This window comes from Argiope bruennichi, chromosome X2 (genome assembly GCF_947563725.1).
Source record: "Argiope bruennichi chromosome X2, qqArgBrue1.1, whole genome shotgun sequence".
NCBI classification, from domain to species: domain Eukaryota; kingdom Metazoa; phylum Arthropoda; class Arachnida; order Araneae; family Araneidae; genus Argiope; species Argiope bruennichi.
Window position 1 is genome coordinate 55,413,819 of NC_079163.1, and position 25,186 is coordinate 55,439,004.

The window sequence follows — 25,186 nt, forward strand, 5'->3', positions numbered from 1 at the left end:
TTTTTAAGACTGTGAAACATCCAAATTACTATAAAAGATTTCTAAATAGATATATTAGTTGTTATTATTCTATAGTTCATGATCTGCAGAACATACTGAGAAATTATTATACCAAATTTGAACAAAAAATGTGTATTAAAATTTTAATTTATGAGGTTTTTCTTAAGAAAATTACACTGAAGTTTAGAATTTGAGAACACAGCATCTAAATATGTAAAACAGCATTAAAACGTATGCAAATGCAAATATAAAAATCAGTGTAACTTCCCGAAAAATGAACTTAGAAACAAAATTCAAATGGCTTTACAATGAAAACTTTTCAAACTTTAAGGATATTAAATTTAAAAAAAATTCATATTTTCGAAAAAAATCGACTTTTCAACGTAGTCACCTACTTAAAATATTTTTGTCTTTTTTATTAATTAATTAGATGACATCTTCCGTTTTAGAAATGTACTAGCTTACTGATTCGATTAAGAATCCATAAAAAAGTTGCTGTTTATGAATTATCTACAATTTTTGTACGGAATTATAACATTTTTGAAAGATTTAATCTCCCCTTATAGACTTCTGAAGAGACAATCCGATGCTTATATGACGCAGGGACATAATGATCAACCGATTCGAAATCCGATCTACTAAAAAATCTGTCCCGTTAGCTGCTGTAATTGTCAATTTTGGGGGTCGAATATCATGTTGGGGAGTCAAACGCCCTCCGTTCCTGATAATATGGCGAGGGGATGTCGAGAGGGATTTTCCGGCTGATTTGTTCTCGTCATTTGACTATGATTAAAAAATAACCCGAGGTATCTGAAAAAAGCCGAAGTATAGCTTCAAAAGAGGACGTTGATATACGATCCGGATATAAAGATTTCCCACTTGGCCGGTATTGAAAGTATTCATTCCGATACAGGACAGATGACATCAAGAGTCCAAACCAAAAGAAAACCATTTTACAATTCCGCTTGTTATTTTTGCGTTATATACACTTCGACATAAAACTTGGTATCTCTACAAAATTAAAATTCCGAGTAGCTTACGTAACTTAGCAAGCTTATGCGTCTTATTAACATGATGATTATTAAGAAATCGGTGTCATTGCCCTTATTTTGCTAAATTACTCCCTGGAGTTCATTGTTGGGGTTTTTCTCATTTTTTGAGTTGTGACATCACTATCAAATGTTTAATTCAAAAAGCAATTTCTTAATTTAGCTTTTGGGATATTTGATTTTCTATAATATTGTCTAACCAACATTTGTAATTAATTTTTTTTTAAATCTTTTTTTTTTTTTTTCGCTTTGTATATTTTTACGCGAAGTATTGAAACCTACTCTCTTGAAGATGACCTGCAACTGAATATTTTGTTATTTTAGTTTTTCGTAATATCTGTTAGATAAAAACTATTTATATAGATAATATATAAAAATCAATATAGAATATGTGTATCTGTAAGGTGAAAGGAAGTTCCCGAAATTTGCACTGCTATAGGGAGCCTACAGGGCGTAATCCGTCCCAGCACATGTATATCTAAATCAAAATTATATTTTGATAATTGGAATAAAAGGGTAATACACTGAAAAAAAAAAGAAAAGAAAAGCATGATGCAAAGTTCAGTTAACAATTCAAATATCAAGTTCTGAGCCCCACATATGCATGTATGGTAAATATTTTAGATATATAATTTGAATACAAGAAAGACCGAGACTGATTATAAAAATTTTTGAAAAAATTCTTATAATTTTAATGTGTCTGCGCTTCCATGATTATAGCAACTTGTTTTATAACTTAACTATTCAATCATACTATGAATTTAAAAAAATTCAATGATTTTTTTTTATTTTAATGTCAGAAATATTTTTTCAAAACTTGCCGGCTATTGCAATTTGCCCCATAAAAACAATACTTAAAAAATTATTTTCTCTTTATTATTATTTTGTTAATTCGAATGCACAAGTCATTTGGCAATTATTATCAATTGGTATAGAGATAATATATGTTATTAAGTGATTTACAGTAAAATAAAATTATTAAGCAACAAAAAAGTCGATCTGCATGAGAATGGCAGTTAACGCAAGCAAATGATAGACTGCTTCTTATCACATATAATTTGTATCCAAATTTTTACACATCAAGAATTGAGCCCATTTTCTTTCACGAGATTAGCAGACCTCGGCTGTCTGTCTTTAATACCTTGGCTCCAGAGCTGGATTGTCCCTGGTTCGAGACCCGATTTCAATTAAGAATGTCATGTTAGCGGGTTTGGTGTAAGCTAAATCTGTCGGTGAGGGGGGGAAGCTCAAAGAGGGAGTGTCAGCTCAGGTGCTATCCTCGTTGTCTGGAAGTATAATTATTTGGTCTGTCCCAAAATAAACCTAACGCTGCTTTAAAGAGGGATGTTAATGTAATATACTGTAATAAACTGTCAGTGTTGCAGCGCGCATTCCCGCAAGCTAGGGCAAGACCATTTTATTTTTTCAGAACCTTTTACTCCCTTTATTTTCTCTACTAGATCAACCGCGGGAAAAAAAAAAAAAAAAAAAAAAAAAAAAACTTTCATTTTATCTTATCTTTTTTTTTATTTTCATTTCCTTTTAATAATGACATGTTCTTTTTCTATTTCTTGCATTTCAGATGGATCAGTTACAAAGGCAGTTTTTATTCTTATTAAGTGGGTCTTTGTTAGATTCTTTCCGTGGTGAATCTTTAGGGCAGATCTGATATTTAAGGGCGCATGGTGAGATTTAAAGCAGAAAGTCGAACTACATGAATCAACACAAAATAAATCTCACATGTTGTAATATGGTACAACTTGCTCCATGGTGTAGTTTCCAGCATTTCTAGTGATTAATTAAATTTATAGCGATTAAAAAAAATGAAAGTTGTTTTTTTAAAACTTATTACATAGGTAGAATAAATAAATAAAATATTTTTTTGAAAAGATCAACTAATTTATCTGAAATCAAATTTCATGAATTATATAGAGGGTGTCTCAAAAACCTTGACCGCAGCTTTTGTTCCTTACATATTGATTATAGACATATACTGTAAATTACAAAGTTACATAAAAAAAGATGTAAAATGTTATGAAATCGATTAAAATTTTCAGGGAATTAAACTTTAAAAAATACAAAATTTAAATTTTTATACGGATCCCGTACAAAAAAAATCCAAATGAGTAAAATGTGTCCCATCCTCTAATAAGGTTATGTACAAAATTTCAGCAATTTATCACAAAAAGTTATCAAAGATATGAAACTACATAAATGCTGACTTAAACCACTTTCCGATGCCTGGATATTAGTTCGCAAAGTACACAAATTAACAAAGAAAGTAATGATTGAATAAATAAATAATAATTTTGTTATTTATTGGTTTCAAAAGTATTAAAAATTTTTAGAAATAATAACTTACAGAAAAGATTACATAAGTTTTTTTTTACAAGTTCATTGACTGTGCTATTTTTAAGTTATATTCTGTAATTCATGATATAAAATATTAAAGTATTTTTCAGGAAGCATAGATTTTAAAATTTGTATTTAAAACTAAAGATATGAAGCATATTTTATTTCCTTATGATGCATTCCTGCGTCGCGTTATCTGCACTGAAGCTGTAAACATTTGCATTTTAATTTGTGATTGACGCTTCACCAATTTTATTTTAACATATCTTTGATTTGTGATTGACCCTTCACCAATTTTATTTTAACATATCTTTGAGAGTTTTCCTGATAAAATTCTGAAATTTTGTACATAACGTTATTAAAGTATGGGACACATTTTACTCACTGAAAATTTTTTTGTACGGGGTCCGTATAAAAATTTAAATTTTTTTTTTTTTTTTTTTTTTTTTAAAGTTTTCTTGGAAATTGTAATCGATTTCATAATATTTTGCACCTTTTTTTTACACAACTTTGTAATTTACGGTATATGTCAATGATCAATATTTAAGGAATAAAAGCCGCGGTCAAGGTTTTTGAGACACCTTGTATATTTCCCACTAACTGGATAAAATAGAGCACATGTTTACAACTTCTTTCGATCGGCACTACCTGAGCTGATGTAATAGGACTTGTCATAAGAATCATAATTAATGAAAATTCTGATTAAAAATTTTAAAAAGCTCTTCGTAAATTTCGTCTTAAAACTTGCTCTGGTTTCCATTACTTACATGCTGATATATATCTACTAAAAAAAATATGAGTTTTATATCTTCCTATATATTTTTTTAACGTTACACAATGCATATCATGTCTTTTCTTCTAAATTAATTTTAAATCTTCTTACCCCCCCCCCTCCAAAAAAAAAACAATATATATTTGAGATCAAGATTGTTGCTGTCAAGCATTCAAATACTTAATCATGCTCAAATAACTTATGCGCTACCTTAGTTGGTTTCATCTATGAAAAATACCTGTCAAATAATACTGACAAAATGTTAATTTTTAAGGCTGAAAATATTCAAAATATATTAAAGGGTATACAGTAATATTAGCAATTTGAAAAACAATTATCATTTCAAAGCTGTGGCTTATAATAGGGGAAAAAAAAAAAAAGATTGTGTGTGTGTGTGTGTAATGATATCTCTCAATTTAAAATCCTAATTAATTTCCTTATTTTTATCTTAAATTAGTTCATGTTAGTTTCATTCTGAAATGTTTTCTTATACCCCACTTTTTTATTTAATTATTTATAATACGCGCCTAACAAAATTGCTGACTTTGTCGCTCCAACGCCAGGAACGAAGGGATAAAAATTGTTAATATCTGCCCATCTTTTTAAAAGATACCCAAGGCTGCCTTGCCCAAATCGACGCGTGGTAAAGAAATCCCTATCAGAATCTAAAAGTAAAATCACTTAAAGGAAAATTTTCGGAAACTTTGCTCTGGTATCGCGATGTAAACAGGCGTCATTTTGTCATCGCTCCTCTCCTGTACAAATTATGACCCTGTGGCGAAATAAATCGAAGTTATAATTTCAAAAGTTTCTTTTCAATCCTAAATCTGCAAAATTATGTTTATATATAGCAAATATATTAGCAAAAATTTGTAATAAATAAAACAAATTATATATAATTATATTGAAAAGAGTTACAGCTAACAAAGGTAATCAGGAGAATTTTTTTGAGTCTGAAATATTTCAAGCCAATTTTAATAGTTATGCTAATCTACATTTTAAGAACACATTTTTTTAAATTCATTTTGCAATTTTTAAATAAATAGAAGCAAAATCTATTTTTAAAAAATGTGAAAGCATTTTCTTTTTTATATATTCCACAACTAAATTGATTCATAAAACATGAAACTAAAAATAATCATAAGATATACTTTATTAAATTAAAGTCAGAATAATGCATGCACCATAAATCATTGGTTTCATTCTGAGCAGCTTGAAAATATATTTTATAATCATCTTAATGTTTGCAAATTTCTTAGAGAATATTTTTAGTTTAATGGAAGCAGATGGGAAGAAAAAACAATCATATGAAACCTATAAAAACGACTATTATTGATTAAAATAGGGACAATACAAAATTCAAGAACATGGTCAATTGAAATTTTAAAGATCATAGTTTTTCATTAAAATCATCAACAATTTATACACCAATTACAAACTGTTGATCATTTATCATAATTAGGGTACAAAAGGAATTTGTCATTTTTAACAACTTGAAAAAAATTTATAAAATGGCAGACCAGAAAACAAAACTGACAGAAGCGATTTCTAAAAATTACAAGCCACCGAAATAAAATCAAGGTAAAATTTACAAGCTTTAATTCTATATTTTTAAAAAGTTACTTTTGTTACTTCCAGCTTTGTTATTCCTACTTTACATTAACACACATTTATAAATTATCATAGTATAATGACATTGAATTAGGATCAGATCTTCCAATGGTACTTCTCAATATTATGCCATCATTCTTTAAAAATATTTCAGAAGTGCAGAAACCTTTTTTTCATCTTTAGTCACTACAAGGTAAACAAATATCAATTGTTCATATTGTTTATTCTTTTTAAAATCGGAAGAATAATTTATGCATTATACTGATACTTTTTTACAATTATAAATGCAGTTTTCTTCTCTCCACTTTTCTACAGTAAATATTGTTTCAGTACATATCTCCATGAGAAATAAAACTTTTTCCCATCTTAAGAGATTATTTTAATGCAATGTTTAATTTTTTAATAAATTAACGCACTAAAAAAATCTTAAAAGGAAGTATTATGCCAAAAAATGTTGCTTGTTCCCCCTTCCCCCTTATTTATTACTTAAGAAGTCATGACACAGAAGAATCATGTTATAAATGAAGAAAGTAAATCGTTATAACACACAAAAAGCAAATTTACATCTGAAACTGTCCTTAAACATTTTCATTGCAGAACATCAAAAGGAACCATTCTTTATATTAAACAATATTAATTTATTATAAATTTATAATAAGTAAGCAATTAATATGCTATGGATAAAGAAAAGCATAATATTAATTAGAAAAAATCTAAAAGGAAGGAAATGCAGTTTTAAAGAAAAATGGCAACATTACAAAAAAAAAAAAAAAAAATGCATGCAAGATTTGCACAGTTACAATTTCTGTCTTTAAAAAGCAATCTACAAATTTTTTCACATGGCAAAATGATTAAAACAAATACAACAAAATATTAGGTTTCATTTTTAAGTGAGTTATATGTGCTAAGAATATTTGAAAGTAAAGTGCAATGACATTTTTGAATATAACACATTTAAAACTTTCAAAAATCGGGACGACTGCAGTATTTTCATCAGTATTCATAGCTAATCTCTTAATTTTGTATGTATGGTTTATGTGTGAGCATTCATATAATTTCTTAAAACTCGATCAAATTTTGGACTAGATGCCATATTTTGGGCTGATTTCATTTCATGCTTTCTATATAAACGAATTTTACACATCTCAATTCAGGATCAAATATATGACAAATCAATGTTGACATCATTTCCACTGCTTTCCCCAATTATTTACAAATTCTTCGTCAAAATATTTAAATTGCTTACAACATTATGGATTATATCACATTAATATTATTGTAGTATATAAATTTATGAAAATTAACTGTTTTCTTAATTATATACAAAAAAACGTTATAGAAATTCTATAAAAGAATTCATAGAAAATGGTAACAAAATTAATATTATCTTTTTTAAAATATTAAAAAACAACAACATTATTTAAAACTTTTTGCAAGTCTATAATTTCGTGTGGTTGCAACCAAATATATTTCCAAAATATTTTATTTTGGTCAAACATTCTTTTTGAGGCATAGTTATTATTCTAAGCTTTAAGATTTAAACTCTGCTGTAATTTTCATAAATCATAGATGGATAATTATTCTATAAAAATCAGATAAATATTTAATAATTCATAAACTTTATTCTTAATTACTATTTCAATTCCTTTCATTATAACTTAACATTAACTTTCCTTTTATTATATATAAATTTTTTCTCATAAAATATAAATAAATTTTCCTTTCATTTAAAAATAATTAGTTTTTGAATTGTGTATTAGACACATAAATTCATAAATCTTGTGCAAGTTTAGAATCTTTTTTGCAAGTCAAATAAGTTATTTTGAGGGGGAGAAATAAAGAAGATTATGTAAATTTGAAATGTATGTGGATTAATTTTAAGATTATGTAAAAGAAAATCAAATCTAAAAACAACTAATTAAATTCAAAATTGTTTACATTTTTCAGATAAAATGTGCAGCCTGTTGATAAATATATCTGTATTTAATAATAACTTTTGTAAGAGGAAGGAAGAGGGGGGGGGGAGCATCACAAATAAAACATGAAACAATTTTTTTTTTTTTTTTTTTTACAAAGGCTAATAGTAAGAACAGAAATATAAATCTGCAAAGATATTTAAATATGTTCCAAACTGCATTAATATTTTCCATTTAATTATCTACAAGTTAAACAGTCATCCAGATATATATGTATGCAAGGAGAATGAATAAATTTTTTGAACATCCATTTGAAATCCTTTTTCATCTGAGTAATTACTGATTGTATTAATTATTAAAAGAACAAAATGTTTTTTTTTTTTTTTCATTTTAACAAAAATTCCAAATTAAAATCCCAGACATATCTTTTGACCTTAATGATTCACCAAAGATTATGCAAATATTAGCCATTTCATTAAAATTTGATTTATAATTTTTTAAATATAACTGACAACATTATGGCATACCTCCAAACACTTGTGTTTAGAAACAATACTTTTTTTTCATTAAAACACACACACAAAAAAAAAACTATTCATTTTGAAAACAAAAATCAATATGACAGTCTCAAAGATAAATTCTCACATTGATTATACAAGATTTCCTTCACAAAGAGTTAAGATACATAGTTACTTTTATCTCAAATCTCCCCATTTTATAAAAATTATTTATCACTTTAAAAAAATCTAACAAATCAAACTGAAGAAAATTTAGGAAAAACAAACGCTGCTAAAAAGACGATTTCAGGCGATTAAGATTAAATTAGATAGTTTGATTATACATAATAATCACCTGAAGCAAATAAAATACTTTTACATAGTTTTATATTAAATGATAGCTATTAAAATTAATTAACCTTGCACATACATTTTATGTTTCTTTTGCGTTTCTAAACTTCTAGCTACATATTTGATAATAGTAAAAATTAACTTTATTTTCCTTTCTATATCATAAAATATGTACAAGGAGACAAACATTTTAGATTAAATAACTTTAGAAGGATGCAATCTGCACGCAAATATGACATTTAGAAAGTTAAATAATAACTTGTGAAAAATAAAAACGAAGGGGAACAAATTTCCTCTGAAACGAAATAAAATAAATAAAAGCTGAAATAATTTTCAACTTATTACTTTTAAATTTACTTTTGTTATCTTATTCAATTTTTTCATTCAACATAATAGCTGAAATTATATTACGAAATAAGCATAAATAACTTATTCATACCAGTAATATTCATTGAAATGGAAATACACCATTCCCAGTCCATACATAAAAGGAATATCCTAGAATAAAATTTTAAAAAATTAATTCAAGCTATTATTATTGAATTACAATAACTGTAAATCATATTTTCGATAATAATTTTATATATACACACAAACAGATGCAAAAACATGAATGTATCAAATATATAGTTCGGGAATTTATAGTCTCGGCCAAATGATCGCCACAACGATTTAATATAAACTACTGCTAAATTTGAAAATAGACTTTAGGGATAAAAGCAGTCATTTGGTTTTATTGATTATAACATAACAAATAGGGTCAGTTACTGTGATTAGGAGTGAATTTTGAAAATTTTGTCTATCTCTTTGATTTAACCGCTTAACTATTTTGCCCGAATGCCATACGTGTATCAATTTATAGAATTTTGATAGTTGTAAGCAAAAAATAAACTATTCATAACTGAATGGTTTAATTTTAATATTGAATTATAATTCATATAATTCAATATTAAAGTTACTTCCAATACATAGATTAGTAAAATATTCTATGGGTTTCCATTTGAATCAAAATAAGAAAATATTCCCAAAATAGAAGGTGTCATCTTATTAGATAACAAAGAAAATGAAACAGTTAAGGGGTTAAAGTGATCATATAAGATATAAATGAAACCTATAATTTATGTTAGTGAAGAATCATATTCTCGTTAAACAATGCCTTTTTCAAATCAATTTATTAACTACGCAGTCTCAGTTACACAAGTATCTCTGTATTTCCAAATTATCGAAATCTATGGAATAACTGGGAACATGTGCTTCAGATCAAATTAATTTAATGACTTATTTTACCGACATATCCTAAATATCTCAAAGCATTATTTTTCAATAAAAACATACACTATTTCACAGCATATCACTTACAAATTATCGTAACTATTTAATACCTTCAATTTGGAGCAATTTATAATCATTCTATCTATAAACTTGTAGAGAAATGAAAGTTTATAAAAACAGGAATGACTAAATATTATGATACATGAGAAGGAAACATTTTAGAAATGCACCTTAAGATGAGTAGGAAATAATATTTCAATTTAATCATAAGGAACAAAGCTCATATTTAATGAAGTACATTCAATCTTCTATTCAAGTTATTTTTCTTTGACATTTATGCTACCAGAAAAAAAACTACTAGAGACATAAGATCTGATTGTATAGCCTTAATTTGAATAAGAAAAAAGCACACAATCATTCAACACAAAAACAAATTTAGATTTAATTAAATTGTGCTCTTCACTTTGTTCCATTCAAGTGACAATGATCAACAGCACCTATCCCTCAAAATAATGAATGATGGATACTCATTCTGGTATTCTCAACATAATTGATGAAAATTTACATATCTGTTGATTAATCAAGCATAATTCAAAATTAATTACTTCCTCCATCTCCATTTCTAATAGAAAGGAACAAAATCATCATCATCCGATTTCTTCCCCAGAATCACATTTTTTTTTCTCTTTGTCGGTTTTTTGTTTTCTGCCATACTAGTCATCAAACAACTTCATATCATTACTAATAACCAACTTTCGCAGTGAAAAATAATGTTATGTAAATCGCATGGAAGATTTTTTCAATGTCAGTAATCATTACAGGCAGGATGGATACTATTTCATTAACAGATTTAATATAACTTCCAATCATATAACAAATTATCCTAATTGCATGATCTATATAAATTTTTATTATTATAGAAGCCTATTCGTAGTTACTCTATCATGAAAATTGTCTAGAGTAAGTGAGAACATTAGCACTTTTCTCAAAAATGAAAACTGAATCATACTCCTAACTACTATATCCTACAGATCCAAGAAATGTATAACTTAGCAACTTATGTAAATAGCTGATACAGGGAGGAAATAATGACACTTCAGAAAATTTTGGCTCACTATTTTTGTATACAATTGTAATTAAAGTAGGCAAAAATTAGAAAATAACATTAAAAAAAGCAAAAAAGTGTATGTTGTCTTCCTTAACAATGGTACATATTTCTCAGTCAGCTAAAAGTTTTTCCATTGCGACTGTAGTCACCTTTCCCTATTATCGTTCCTGCCCTACTTTTTAATGAATGCATATTTTGTATGAAAACATTTAAGTCATATTTTTTTAGAAAGTACTGTTTTAGTTGCCCATGTAATAAAGCTCTCCTCTATTGTAAAATTAAGACATCTTCGAAAGATATTTTTAAATAATCAACAAAAATAACAATTTACGTAATTTTAATTTACAGAAGCAACACAAACTTTCTCAATCCTTCAATTATAATTTAATGGTTATGTTTTTAAAGACTTACAAATAGTGTGTTTGTGTTTTTCAAGAATCAATAATGCACATCAAATATCTATGACAAATAAATTTTACCTTCCAGTGGTCCTCATTCAACTGTAAATGTACTTGATATGCTGAGAGAGCTAAGGAAAAAATGTTAATACATTAAAATCAGCACCTTAAAACGTAAATATGAAATTAGTTCAAAAACACTAAAAATAGTACTGCATTAAATTGCAAGCAGCAAACTGCATTTTGGAGAATTTTCAAACAGTACATTTTAAATTACTGAACTCAAGCTTGTATATCTTTATTGCAATAAATTGAAATGAATGAAAAATGAAAAATTGATATATTGCTTTCTTAAAATACGTTCAATGCCAGTAAACTTTGCAAAATTTTCAGTTTGCTTTATCATAAATGTTTAATTGCAGTTTATATATGCATTTCAATGAATAACTAACGAAATTGAACTTTAGGTACATATCATCTCACAAATACAACTGTCTATATGTAAATCGGACGCAATTCATGGATTTTCAAAAAACAATGCATCTTTTAAAAAAGAATTTCAAATTCTTGAACACCTAAAAAGAGACAAGTACATGTTTATTCAAATTAATTCCTGACCAGATAAAAAAAGAATAAATATTAAAATAGCTCAAGTTTAAAAAAAGTGTTCAAAGCTAATATATCTAATATATGCCTTTAAGCTACAAATTTGATAAAAACCATAGAAACCAGCGAAATGTATACAGGTAAATTTACGGTGTTACACAGCACATGAAAAAAAACTAAGGAAAATCATATCTTTAAATGAGCAGTTCTTGCATATATATTTATTTCGTGCACCTCGGAAACGGCTCTAACGATTTGGATTAAATTTTATATTTAAGAAAGGTTTTGTTTTTTAAGTTTATCTATATAGGTATCTTGCATGAAAAAACGAGATTTTATACAAAGAAGGGGGAAAAAAACATTTTTTATAACTAACTATTAAGAGTTCAAAAGATGGCGTCACTAGTCCAAGTATAACTTAAACATAACGATGTAAAGATCTGAGCTTCAGTAAAAATTTTATAACTTTAAACGAGCAGTATATATATATATATAAATTTATTTGTTTCGTGTACCTTGGAAACAGCTCTAATATTTTTTTATAACTAACTATTAGAACCCTTTTCTATCTGCTTTCATGCTGACAATGTCATATAGCGCCACCTCGGACCCGATTTCCTAATGGTAAAAATTAGTGCAAGTTCAAAAATATAAGTAATTAATAAACTATAAAATGAATACTGCAATATAGCAGATTGTTTCAAATAACATGTTAAACTAAATGCATTTACGATTTTTTTTTTAATATTTAAATGACCAATTTATATGTATGAATGATTGAAATTCATATGTAATCAGTACGTGATTCGCATCTAAATATTTTCTTTGAAAAAACGCAAAGAGAAAGTTAAGAAAGAAAAAGAAAAAAACCTTGCCGAGCTAAGTTCAGTCTCCCTGGTACTAAACGGTTAATGCAATAAATTGAATTTTGTGTTAATTTAAACACTTTAAAAAAAGAAACCTGATACTAAGTTCCAGTTACTGGAACCATCTCCATCACAATGCATTTAGTAATTTCAGGCTAAAATCAGAATGATCCGCTGATCAAAGTGTAAGATAGACAATTCACTTAGAAAATTTGTAAAAAACAGAAAAAATCGCATTTATGTATTTTCTTTATAAAATGAAGTTTATAAAAATGCAATGATAAAACAAATCAATATCAGATTATGTTATATGGCAATCTCATGTAACATACTTTCAAAATGTACCAAAGAATTATCATAGGGTTTTAAAAAAATCAATTTGAAATAAAAAGAATGCAATAAATTGACACAAATGAAAGAGAAGGGAAAAGGAAGCAGTCATAAACATCAATGGAAAAGTTGCTTCATTAGGAATTGTATAACATAAAGCATTGATCTCTAATGAAATCATTTATTGGCATTCTTAAATAGAAAAATACTTGACAGCACTTAATGATTAAATTTATCATGAAAATTCTTGAAAATCTACAAAACAATTAATGATTAATCACCCCCACCAAACACAAAATTTCATTTCATCATATAAAACATACGGGGTTTGTCTCCCCGAAACTTTCTCATATACTCTCCAATAAATATACTTAACTATTGTTAAAGACATGTCATAGAGGAACAATAATTATGAAAGAGCATTTGTTGAAATAAAAAGAATGCAGTCCATTGACCAAATGAAAGAGAAGGGAAAAGGAAGCAGTCGTAAACATCAATGGAAAAGTTGCTGCATTCATCCATCAAAGTACATTTGTTGATGATTAAAAGCTGAGATGCGGCTAATACATAAGCACCAGAGCAATGAATGTATAATTTTGATGACTTCTTTTTCGACCGACTGAAACTAAAATTTGACATAGAAGTACAATTGTAGAAACAAACTCACATACCAAATTGCAAATATTTGTCATTGCTTTTTTGAACTATCGCATTTATATGCTTGTGAAAATACAGACCACCAAACGTTCAACTCCTTGACAGATATGGTTACAAATTTAATAGGTATCTACACTTTGGATGTTAAATCAGTATACATATTTTTATTTTGTAGTTATTGTGACAGCTTATTTTCGTGCAGATAGACAGGAGACTTCCTCTGAATGGATTCCATTCAAAATTTGATAGAAATCTACAAATTTAGCATAAAAATTACAGTAGCAAGACTTAACAAATTTAATTCGTCTAGCTTAAAGCATGTAGACAGAAAAACATAACACCAAAAATGTGTTTTTCGGTTAGAAACGAGGAGATTCATCAAAATTTAGATTTCAAATTTTTCGTCAATTATAATACATTCTCTTTGCATACTTCGTGTATAAGAAAGTAAAGCAACAGAGTGAAATAACTATTGTGAACTGAAACAGTAAAATGCTATGCAGCAAGAGTTTTATAAATAGTGACACTGTGTGAAAGTATCTTCTAAATTCTACAATTTACCATTTTTGTCCCAAAGAATTTAATATGCTTGGTAGTAATCAACTTAAAGGATTTCTCTAAAAAAAATTATTATCTATTACATATTGTATTTTCCCTTACTTGTAGCTCGTTTATTCATATCATATTCTGAAACTGTTACAGATCGTCCTATTTTTTTGAGTTTCTAAATATTTTAAACTGGTTAGCCACTTGCTTAAAATGACATTTTCTTAGACAAAATGTATTCAACATCTCAAGATGGATGCCTCATTATACTTCCGATGATCTTTTGTTCTGTTTCAATTGATGAAAGGCCATATGAATTTATCTTCCAACATGAACACTTAAATTCTTTAATTTATGAAATTCTACTAGAACTACAAACAGGTTTTTTTTTTCCCCTTGTCATTTTGCTAATAATTTCTTTTGGTTCTGTAACACTTAATTATTTTCTATTCATTAAATTATTTCTTCATTAATGGCCATGCATGATAATTGTTTATGAAAACCTATTTAAGTTTCTTTAAACTTACCTTTAGCATAGTCTTCTAAGAGTAAATGGAAATGGCCAAGTTTACGAAAGATTCTAACATGTATTTCTTCTTTAGACAAAGTCTTTGTTTTAGTGGATTTTGCCTGAGTTGATGAATTACTTTCCTCTTGTAAAGCATCATCAGTATGAATTATTGGTAATTTATCAGAAATGTTTTCAATATTATTCTGATTAACAGCAGATGGATCATTTTCTTTATTCCGAAAATCTTTCGCTAAACATTTTTCAAGACATCTGATTGCCTAAAATTAAAACACAAAATTAAAACTAGTAAAAGAAATAAATATTCAAAACAAATATTTTCTATGCAAAATAAAATATATTTAAAGGCAGAAAAAATTTCACCACCTGCTTAGAAACTTAATTCTTTATTTAAATTAGTTAAACTGGCCTTATTATTTGGCCTCATATCGGATATATTCATGCAATTTTTTATGCATAATAATCAAATTAATTTATATTGTTATAACCAAAACTATTTCAAGATTTAGTTCCGGATAATTTTAGTTTCTTGTTTTATATACTTTACAACACTTCACCAAAATGTGATATAGATGAATATGAAGTCTCTTTACAACTGTGATGATATGTAATAAAATTTTACAAACTATTTTGTATTTGAAGAGTTTTAAAGAGTTGACTAAACTTTAAAATACTATTTATCCTTGCCCTGAAAAGTTAGAATAAAGGTAAAAGATGCTAAATTTTTTTATCTTCAAAAATTTCATAGAACACTGACAATCAATTTATTTCTTTGAATTATGTAAATCCTCAAAAAAGATTACAAGATAGTATTACCATTTAAAATTAATTCACTAAAATAAGTTAAATGAAGTGGCCAACCAAAATGATAAATAATTCATTAATGAATAAAAAGTAACAAATCAAAGAATAAATAACATTATGAGTTCATGTCTTATATCATTCTCACATTTGAAACAAATTTTATATCAACAGATTTCACACATACAATCTAAGATGAAGTGATATGGAATATATGATTTCAAAGCCAATGGCCTTGCTTGTTAGCCATTCATGGTATCGGTTTTTGTATGACAAGTACCATTAAAAACATTAAATTTACTTCATATGGATAAGATTAGAGATAAACTTTCTTTCATTATTAGAACATATAAATAATAATTTAAAAGCCCTTTTATATAAGAAAGGCAATGCACATACGATTTGTTGAAGCTCAGACGATACATCTCAAGATGCTTTAATTTTATAATGATTATTTTGAAAGATAGTATAAAAATTAGACATGAAACATAATCCAAATAAAATGACAAATGTGATAGATTATAAAAACCTATAAAAGAAGAGCAAAAGAAACTGGCCACTAAAAAAGAGCAAACATAAAAAAGGATCAAGCACAGAATAATATTTACTAATGAAGCAATCTGAAACAAATTTAAACTTAAATCACCATAGAAACAAGTGAATGTATTAAAAGAAAAATAATTCAGATATTCCAAATAGTTCAGTGTGCTTAAAAGGAAAATAAAAAATTGTAATCCATAAAAAAGTTTTGAAAAGTTTTATACAAATAGTCGTCATCTGGAGGACTTTGGGAAATGAGAAATCAATCTAGAAAGATCTTTTATTAAAAAAAAGTTATTGTAAGGGATTTTGATAACATACATTTTACAAATGAATTCAATAAATTCTTCTAAAATTCACATGCATGTAATAAAAATATTTCTGAAAATGGATACCACTATATGAGATATTGAAAATTATCTCATATAGAGGTACCCAAAAATTAATAAGATCAAAACAGAATCTTATAGTTTCAAAAATCTAAAATTTATTATAGTGTGCAATGGATATTGCATTACATTAAACATTAAAATCTTTGTTTCTTTTTTAATGAAAATACATAATGAACAAAGGAAAAGTTACATGATAAAATTCTTTAACAACAAGTATCTGAGAAATTACATGCACATATTTTTCAAAAAATATAAAAAGATCATATCTCAATCCACTACTAATCAAATCATTGTATAGCTTTATTTTCACTAAAATTGAGAGTTACACTGAAAACAGAGATTAAATAAGGAACCATTTGAAGAATGTTAAAATAGATGATAAAAATTATATTCAATTTGCATGCATACATATCACCTTCAAAAGAGAAGTAATTTTTAAAAATTCTGCACACTATTCTGTATTCTGTAAAAATTCTGTATTTACCATTACTTTCTATAATTATTCAATATCAGTTTCACTTTAAATTTAAAAATTAATGGTGATAAAGTGAAATTTATGTACTTTATATGAATAGTACATTTCAAGGAATTTCAAAACAGTAGAACATGTTTCAATTAAAAAAGAGAGAGAGAGTGTGAGAAAAGAAAAGAAATAATAATTTACAACTGACAGTGCAGATAAAGAAACAATTTGGTCGGTGGGTTGAAATTTTTAAAAGAAATACGTAAAAAAGAAACATTAAGGAAAAAGAGTTGAAACAAATTCAGAATTTAGATGAAATTAGAAGTTTGATTAAACTAACAACCAATTTAAAAATCAGCAAATAAAAAGGATTTTGCAGCAAAATAATTTCTTACAGACAAAAGAAAATTAAAATAGGTTCTAAGTGCTTACCTTAATCATCAAAGCTTTTTTCTTGGCATCCTCAGGTCTGTTATATTTTAAGAATCCAAACAAAGAGCTAAAAAAAGAACAAAAATCTCTAAGATGAAGTTCATACACATACAAAAACCCCAGTAGCAATATATATTAAAAAACACTTTTGAAACAAAAAAAAATTATCAAAAGCATTAGTAAATGAAGCGAAAGATAAATAATTGAATGTGAATGAAAACTTCAGCTTAAAGATGAGCAAGCCATTAGTTATTTGAAATTATTAATTAATCAAGTCATTCTGAGCTGATCTTAGATACAGTTTAATGCATGTAATGTACTCATTAGAATTTTAAATGATATAGTGACACCTACCATTCATAAGATGAGTATTTCTAAGAGTTATATCTTTTGACTGGTTAAAGTAGTTTAGTATTAAAATGAATGCCAAAAAAATATAAAACTCATCTCCATTTTATACTTAAAGGTTTATTTATTAATATAAATAAATAGTATGAAAAATTATTATTTTTAGTGGTTAGTAAGTTAAAATAAAAATGGTACAGAAACCAGAATTTAGTATTAATGATATTCAGAAACATAATTATTGCACTGTGAATGAAAAGATATTTCATAAAAAATTTAAGGCATTTTTTTTTAATATAACAAATTTTTGCCTTTTCTAAACTGACATAATAAAATAATATTTTGTTTTACATCCCTAAATATGTGACAACACAATTGCAGCAAAATTGAATATAAGAACTTCTTAAGTCCATGAAGTTTTTTTTATCAGGGTTAAAGTACAGAGCAAGAATACAGATGGGTAATCATGCACAAGATTTGTAAAGGAAAATATTTAAGATTAAAATTAGCACCTGCATTGAGAATAATTATTGTAAAATGAAATAAATTTTTATACCGAAGTTCTGCTCCTCAACCTTTTTATGTTTACATTAAGTATGATAATATTGGTCACAATTTAGTAAATTTTGTATTTTCAAAATTTTTCTTCCTCGTGACGACAACATCAGAGCGGGAACTCACGCTCTGGAAAATCTCTTTCATAAGTGACTGAAAAAAGAATAGAATTATTAAAAAAAAAAAAAAAAAAAAATGAGTCACTAATAGACAGTGTGATGGTTCAAATAAAACAACACATTTGAAGAAAAACTCCTCAATAAGCCTTGTTTGTTAGTTCCTTATAATCTCTTCAAAAGTACCAAACAATTCCACATGTTGTAAATGAGTCGCTATAAAACTGTATGCACATTCACTAACAGAAAAATAATAATAAAAAAAACATATTTGTATTATTTAATTAAAAATATACAATTCCAAAACTACTTCATTTATTATATAATTAATTTTTACTGTACCTCACTTCGTTATTTAGTTAAAAAGTTTTTTGCAGAGCAAAATTTGAAATTTTCTTTTAAAGTTTTTAATTAGTTGAGCATTTAATTTATTATGATAGGTGAACAATAATGGTTGTGACATTAACTTGTATAAGTAAAATTATGTTTGCAATATATAAATATAATTAATTTCTCAATTAGAAAAAAAATTATTTTTAAAAGAAATATAGAATTATTTCAAAGAAATTAAAAATAAATATTACATTCATTAACTCTATATAAAAATTATCAACAACAATTCAAGAAATAAGTAGTTTAAAAAAATCTATCAATTTAAAAACTTTACTGATCTATGTTGTACACATAGCAAGCTGAAGTTTGTTTCAGAAAATTAATCAAGAAAAGTTAATTCTTGAATTTTTCATTTGTTATGCAATCATATTTCTCACTATATCCAATCTTGCAATCTGCCATGTTGAGAGCAATTTAATTTAACCCATATAACTTTCATTATACATTACTCAAACTTACAACATAATATTTATCCTATATTAAGTTTCTATAAAATTAAATAGTAATAAAGACATTTCTTAATTCCCTTTTGAGAATTGTAGATACAATTTAATTCTGTACAATTAATTATTCAATCAATGAGTTTTACCCTTAAAACATTCTGCAAAGGTTCTATGTTAAATACTTTTAAAAAAAGTTAATTAATTAGTTTTCTATAAAAAATATGTCAGTAGTTAGATACTTGTTGATAGCCAAGCAAAAATTTTCACTTGGACATTGAAATTTACATAGAATGGATTTTTTTAAAGCAGTCATGCTATAAATTAACATTTGGTGACTGTAACTATCCACATTATTCTAAATCATATTCAGAAAGTTTAAATTCTTTAAACTTATTGACACTAGATGGGAAACCATGAGGTTTATCCAGTTAAAAAGCCTTGAATATTATTTAAAATTATTAAAAAATTAAATAATATACATGAACAAAATTTAGTTTCAGTATATTAAATCATGCGAGGCAGATCTCTTCAGTAAAGAGCTACATTTAGAAGAAATGTTGTTCAATTTTAGAATTCATTTAAAAATTTGACCTTCAAAAGGTGCAATAATTTTAATTTTTTTTTTTTTTTTTTTTGTAAAACGAATATTTTATTCCACCTCAAATCATTTAGAAAGTATTGGCAGTTTTTTTTTCGCTGCTCCAGGGAAACAGCTGTTCAATACTCTTGTACTATTTTGTTCTTTTTTATCCTTTTTATTTTTTATCGACTTTCTATAGGATTGCCTCTGAAACCTTTTGAAGATTTCAGTTTATTCTCCTCTATGATTCAAATATTGCTTCTGTACACATACATTTATATATAAAAAAAATTGCTTATGTATCATAAAAAATAGGAAATGAGGGGGACACAAGAAAAAATAATCAAAGAATATAAGATGTCTGGGAGCAAAATCAGTTAACAATTCAACTGTCAAAGTCTTTCTCCAGCAGATACATCTTTCAATGCAATTCATATTCTGCATAAGAATAAAGAACAATTGGAAGTGACTTAATGTCAGGAGAAATGAGATATAGCTGCGGTGAATGGCAGTCATAGAGGACACCATTAAGACAAAATGGTAATGTATTTCTTTCACTTTATGCCATATATGGCGGTGGGGGGGGGACAAAAAATATTATATCTTCAAGCACTCTATATCCAGTTTATTTTCATTTACCCTGCTTCATAATCATAAAGAATTTTCATTTTAAAAAAAGTATTTACAAGCATTATGTATTTACTTATTAGTACTTACAATACAAACATATTACTTATATAAATACTCATAAAAAAATCTCATATATGCATATACACACATATATACAGCGATGGAATTAATTTTAAGAATCAGGATTTTATTCATGCTTTCAAAGAAAAAAATATGTATAATGTGCAGACAAATAAAATTCTTATTCAACTTATTAAATAAACAATTCTTATTTCTTCATATATTTGGAAAATAACTTTTCACATAAAGTTCCATTTCCAATGCTTTAATTGAAAATTTTTCTCATTATTTCAATAAATTTAATTTATTATTTGCAAACAAATAAAATACAGCTTCAGCCACCAAAACTATTGAAATAATTTTTTAAAGTATACAAAATTTGGGTAGGTATAAAATTTTGTCACAATACTTGAATTTCTATATTTCTCTATTTGCATATTAAATTAAAATTTAAAAAAAAATCTTTCAAATTTAAAATTTTCAATACTTTAAAAAAATTAAAAGTATATGTTCAAACCTAAGATAGAATATGTAAATTTAAATCTCTCAAACTTATAGAATTTCTTTCATCTGTTTACATTCAAAGGTTATTAATGTAACCTAGACTTTGTAAATAGCCATTATAAAAAATAAATACTACATATACAAAATAAGCATTTTCATCTAGCTGAATTATTTTATATTTAATTTATGGCCAGATTAATTTCATTCCTTTCCAGAGCTTTATATTAAATATAATAGTATTCATTATTCATAAGTCACACAATTAAGTAATTTACTCGGCTTTCTTTATTTTTATCAATAACCTGAATTGCAAAAATGCATTCCATCAGTTTCTCATAACCTTAAAATGCTCCCTCCCCCCATTTCAATTTCTGTGGTAATAAAATGCAATCACATTCAATTCATTTTGTTTTCCATGACAATTTCATAGCCATAGAAAATAAGAATAGAAATTAAAGTAGGGAAATCTTCTTACTACAAATAATGCACAGAACTTTCTGAGACATTGTAACATTGAGAATGACTGAAATCATGGATTTCTTAAAATTCACATCTAATTTTAAACTAAAAAATAGTAACCTGATTGTTTCATTTTAATCTCCCTTCTCTACAGATATACCCATTGGACTGTAGCTGTGACCAGAAATTAGATTTTTTTAAAAATGTGTTTTTATTTAACAAATTAGTTCTCTTTTAATAAGACAGGGCTAAAACGAGCCATTATTTTTCTCCACCTGTTAATGTACTAACACTGAATATAAATATGCATACATTTCTTTCTTTTTTTTCCCTTTATAATTTTCTATGTGAAAACAGACATGTAATTTAAAATGATTTTTTTAAAATCACTTAATTCACTTCTTTATTTCAATGAAATGGGTGGGGGGGGAAGGAATGAATTAACAACAGTACTGAAAATGTGAACCAAAATAAAAATTGAAATTAGTTTTAAAATATTATATCTCAGATATTAAACAAATTAACCAAATAAATATACATAAAAAGAAATAGGAATAAGAATTTATACATAAATAGTAAATAATCAATAAATTAAAACAATAAAATCAAACTAATAAAGATTCTTGTATTGTTTCACTACAATTTTCGCAACCTGTTTTCTGGAAGAAAACAATCATTTTCCTAAACTCGCAAAGATTTTTACAGAAGCACTTTTTAACAAATAGTTTTGCATTTCAATACTGTAAAATAGAAATCCATATAATTTATATGGATTTATAATAATATAAATCCATACCTTTGTAATCTGAAAAGTAATAAAATACATAAGTGTACAAATGCAAGAATAAGGATTCCTTTAGTGTTTAGGAAGCTCAAAAATATAGTTATAAGTTTGTCCAATTCCTGAAAATTAATATGAGAATTTTTGCTATTATACAGCTTTTATAACAATCATTATCTAACAAGAATGTAAAAATAATGCATATTTCAGTATATTGAGTCAGACTCAATATTGGACTGCAATGGGTTATAAAAAAATTTCATAAAATTAATCAAAATCCAGCAAATATAAACTGATTTGTCAGAAGAAAATTTTGATGAATGAATGAATGATGTTTAATGAACATGGTCCACATTAATAATTTTAATTTTATAACTGACTGATAGAATAGTAACAAAATTGTAATGGTTTTTATAATTAATATATAAAATAAGTCACAAAATTACCATAATTAAATATTTGCTTTGTTTTAGTGGGTTTTTTTTTTCAGGTTTGCAGAGAACCTCCCCCCCCCAATAATAAAACAAAAGCTGGCTTAAAATGGGGGAAAAAATCAAATACAGTACAAATAAAATATAACAAAAATTCCAATACAATAAGTGTTTCACAATGCATTGTCAATATGTAAATGATAAAGATACAAAGACATATACTTATCTCAAATAAAAATTAAGTAAACTATCATTATAATTCAAATTTTAAAATTAGTAAAATAAAAATATAAAGCCATTTTATAAATTATGTCTTAAGAAGCATAGAAAAAAAATGGCAAAATAATGGGATATTATTGAAGCTATGAAAACTTTTTTAATTGCATGAAACATACTTCCACACTACATAAAATAATATGCTTAAATATATGGGATTTTCAAACAAATGAGCTAGATGGTGCTGCTATAGATTTACATTCATTAGAAATAGATCATAATCTAGAATATTAGAGCAAAAAACAAAATACTAAAATATATAAACAGTGATTAAGATGCAATTTAATGGAGTGAAGAAGCAGATATGGATATTGTTGCACCCGACAAAGGGTTTCAATCAAGAAGTTTATTCAGTTTACTAATCTACTATATTAAAACTACATAACCGCTACTTTGGAACAAACTTTGTAATTTTAAACTATGGTCAGATGATGAAGATTACACTTGAGCTCACACCTCCCTCTCCAAACTTCAACAGCTCATCAGGGGGAAGACATTTGATTTTTAAACTGTTTAGCATATGCTAGGTGTTTATGAAAGATCATGGCTCCTTTGCAACTGAAGAAATGGGACGTGGCATACAAGAAGGAATTGGGAATGCTTATCAGTAAAAAGATTTGATAGTATATTATTGGCGATTCTTGTACTAGAAATTGATAATTATTTTAAATACTTGTCCTAGAAATTGCAACATTCCATAGTTAGATTATCCAATCAGTAATTTATAAGTAAAATACATTATTTATACATATACATTTAGGTATGAATTTCAAAAAAAAAAAGTTCTAAATATAAAAAAAAAATGACATAAGCATTATTTATTTTGCCTCTTCTATTACGATGCGAAATATAATAATAGAAATTAATAATAATAACGGGAAGTCTGCTTTAGCGATAATATACACTACACTTACGGATGGTCTTATAACAAACTTTTAATGTACTTCAATAAAGTAATAATAAATATTTTAGCAATAATATTGGTTATAATAAGAATGATAAACCATCTGCTGAGGTTTTTCCTTCCTTCATCTTCATCACTCCCCATGTTGAGCTCGTACTGGAACATGTATGAGTAAGAATAATCTCACGCAGATTTGCAGCTTAATCGTAAAACTACTAAAGACACTTTACCTATCAATTTCTGACAGCATCTGCAATTCTTCTTGAGAGAATAAACTTGTTCCTTCATTTCCTGACTCTTCAGTATTCATATTTGCAGAAATATGCCGGCATCAACACGCTTCAGTTTTTAAAATATTTCAACATTACAGAGAGTTTCCGTTGTTTAAAAACTCAACTGGAATGATTTGTAATATTTGACAGGTATAAAAGTCCAATAATATTCGAGTGACACATTCTTAATACACTATTATGTTCTTAGTTTCAAATTTAAGAATTCTTTCGAAAAGAAAAATTACTGGAACAAACTATGTTATATAATATTTCTCACGACCCAAGAAAGCTTAGATTCACATTAAATATACTCTTTAACACAAGGAAGGAACAAATATTTTGATAAATAAAAAAGCGCCGAAATTTGAAATAAAATTCAGCCGAATTACGCAGAATTTGGAATGAAAACAAATAGGAAAAACCAAACAAAGTTTTCCAATCTTTTCACTTCAAACATATGTAGTGATTTCACTTCAAAAATATAAAAAGAAATATGAATAGCTTTGCCTCTAGCAACAAAAACAACAAACCATTAAAAAAAAAAAAAAATCATATTTGGTTTCATTGAATGGGGTCAATTCATGTGACGTAAAAGTCACATGTCATGAACTTCTGCGCATGGCATTTAAGTTTCATCCGCACCGCTTTCGTCGATTAGTCTGCCATTAACGTTCTCCGCCAAGTATGAAGCGGATATTTTGTTTACATTTGAAGTTATAATTTATGAATCATTTTCTTTTCTCTTATTATGTGTTAAAAGAGGAAATACTGGTGTGCTGATGGATGCATGCTTTAATGCGAAACGCAAGAGTGACTGTCATGATAAAATGTTTTCTTATTTTCCTTTCAACAATCCTGACTTGGGTTGATAGCTTTGGTACACAATTTTTCAAGCCTTCGAAGTCGGTGATATGCTCCGATCATTTTGAAGAATTCATTCAGTGTGTGT

The 25,186-nt window shown here is 26.6% G+C and overlaps 1 protein-coding gene across 2 annotated transcripts in view; it reads right to left on the reverse strand.

The window, feature by feature from the left end:
* LOC129959951 (lysine-specific demethylase 6A-like) overlaps positions 1 to 24,646 on the reverse strand; it is a 177,141-nt gene extending 152,495 nt beyond the window's left edge. Inside the window, exons 1-5 of one of the 2 annotated variants that reach the window (XM_056072868.1) lie at positions 24,196 to 24,646; positions 17,489 to 17,555; positions 14,859 to 15,120; positions 11,408 to 11,457; positions 8,988 to 9,046 (exon numbers count right to left, since the gene is read on the reverse strand). In XM_056072868.1, the coding sequence (XP_055928843.1) occupies positions 8,988 to 9,046; positions 11,408 to 11,457; positions 14,859 to 15,120; positions 17,489 to 17,555; positions 24,196 to 24,275 (518 nt within the window). In that variant the 5' untranslated portion in view covers positions 24,276 to 24,646. The remainder of the gene's footprint in view (positions 1 to 8,987; positions 9,047 to 11,407; positions 11,458 to 14,858; positions 15,121 to 17,488; positions 17,556 to 24,195) is intronic. The other variant, XM_056072867.1, reaches the window with a different exon arrangement.
* Positions 24,647 to 25,186: the final 540 nt, after the last annotated feature.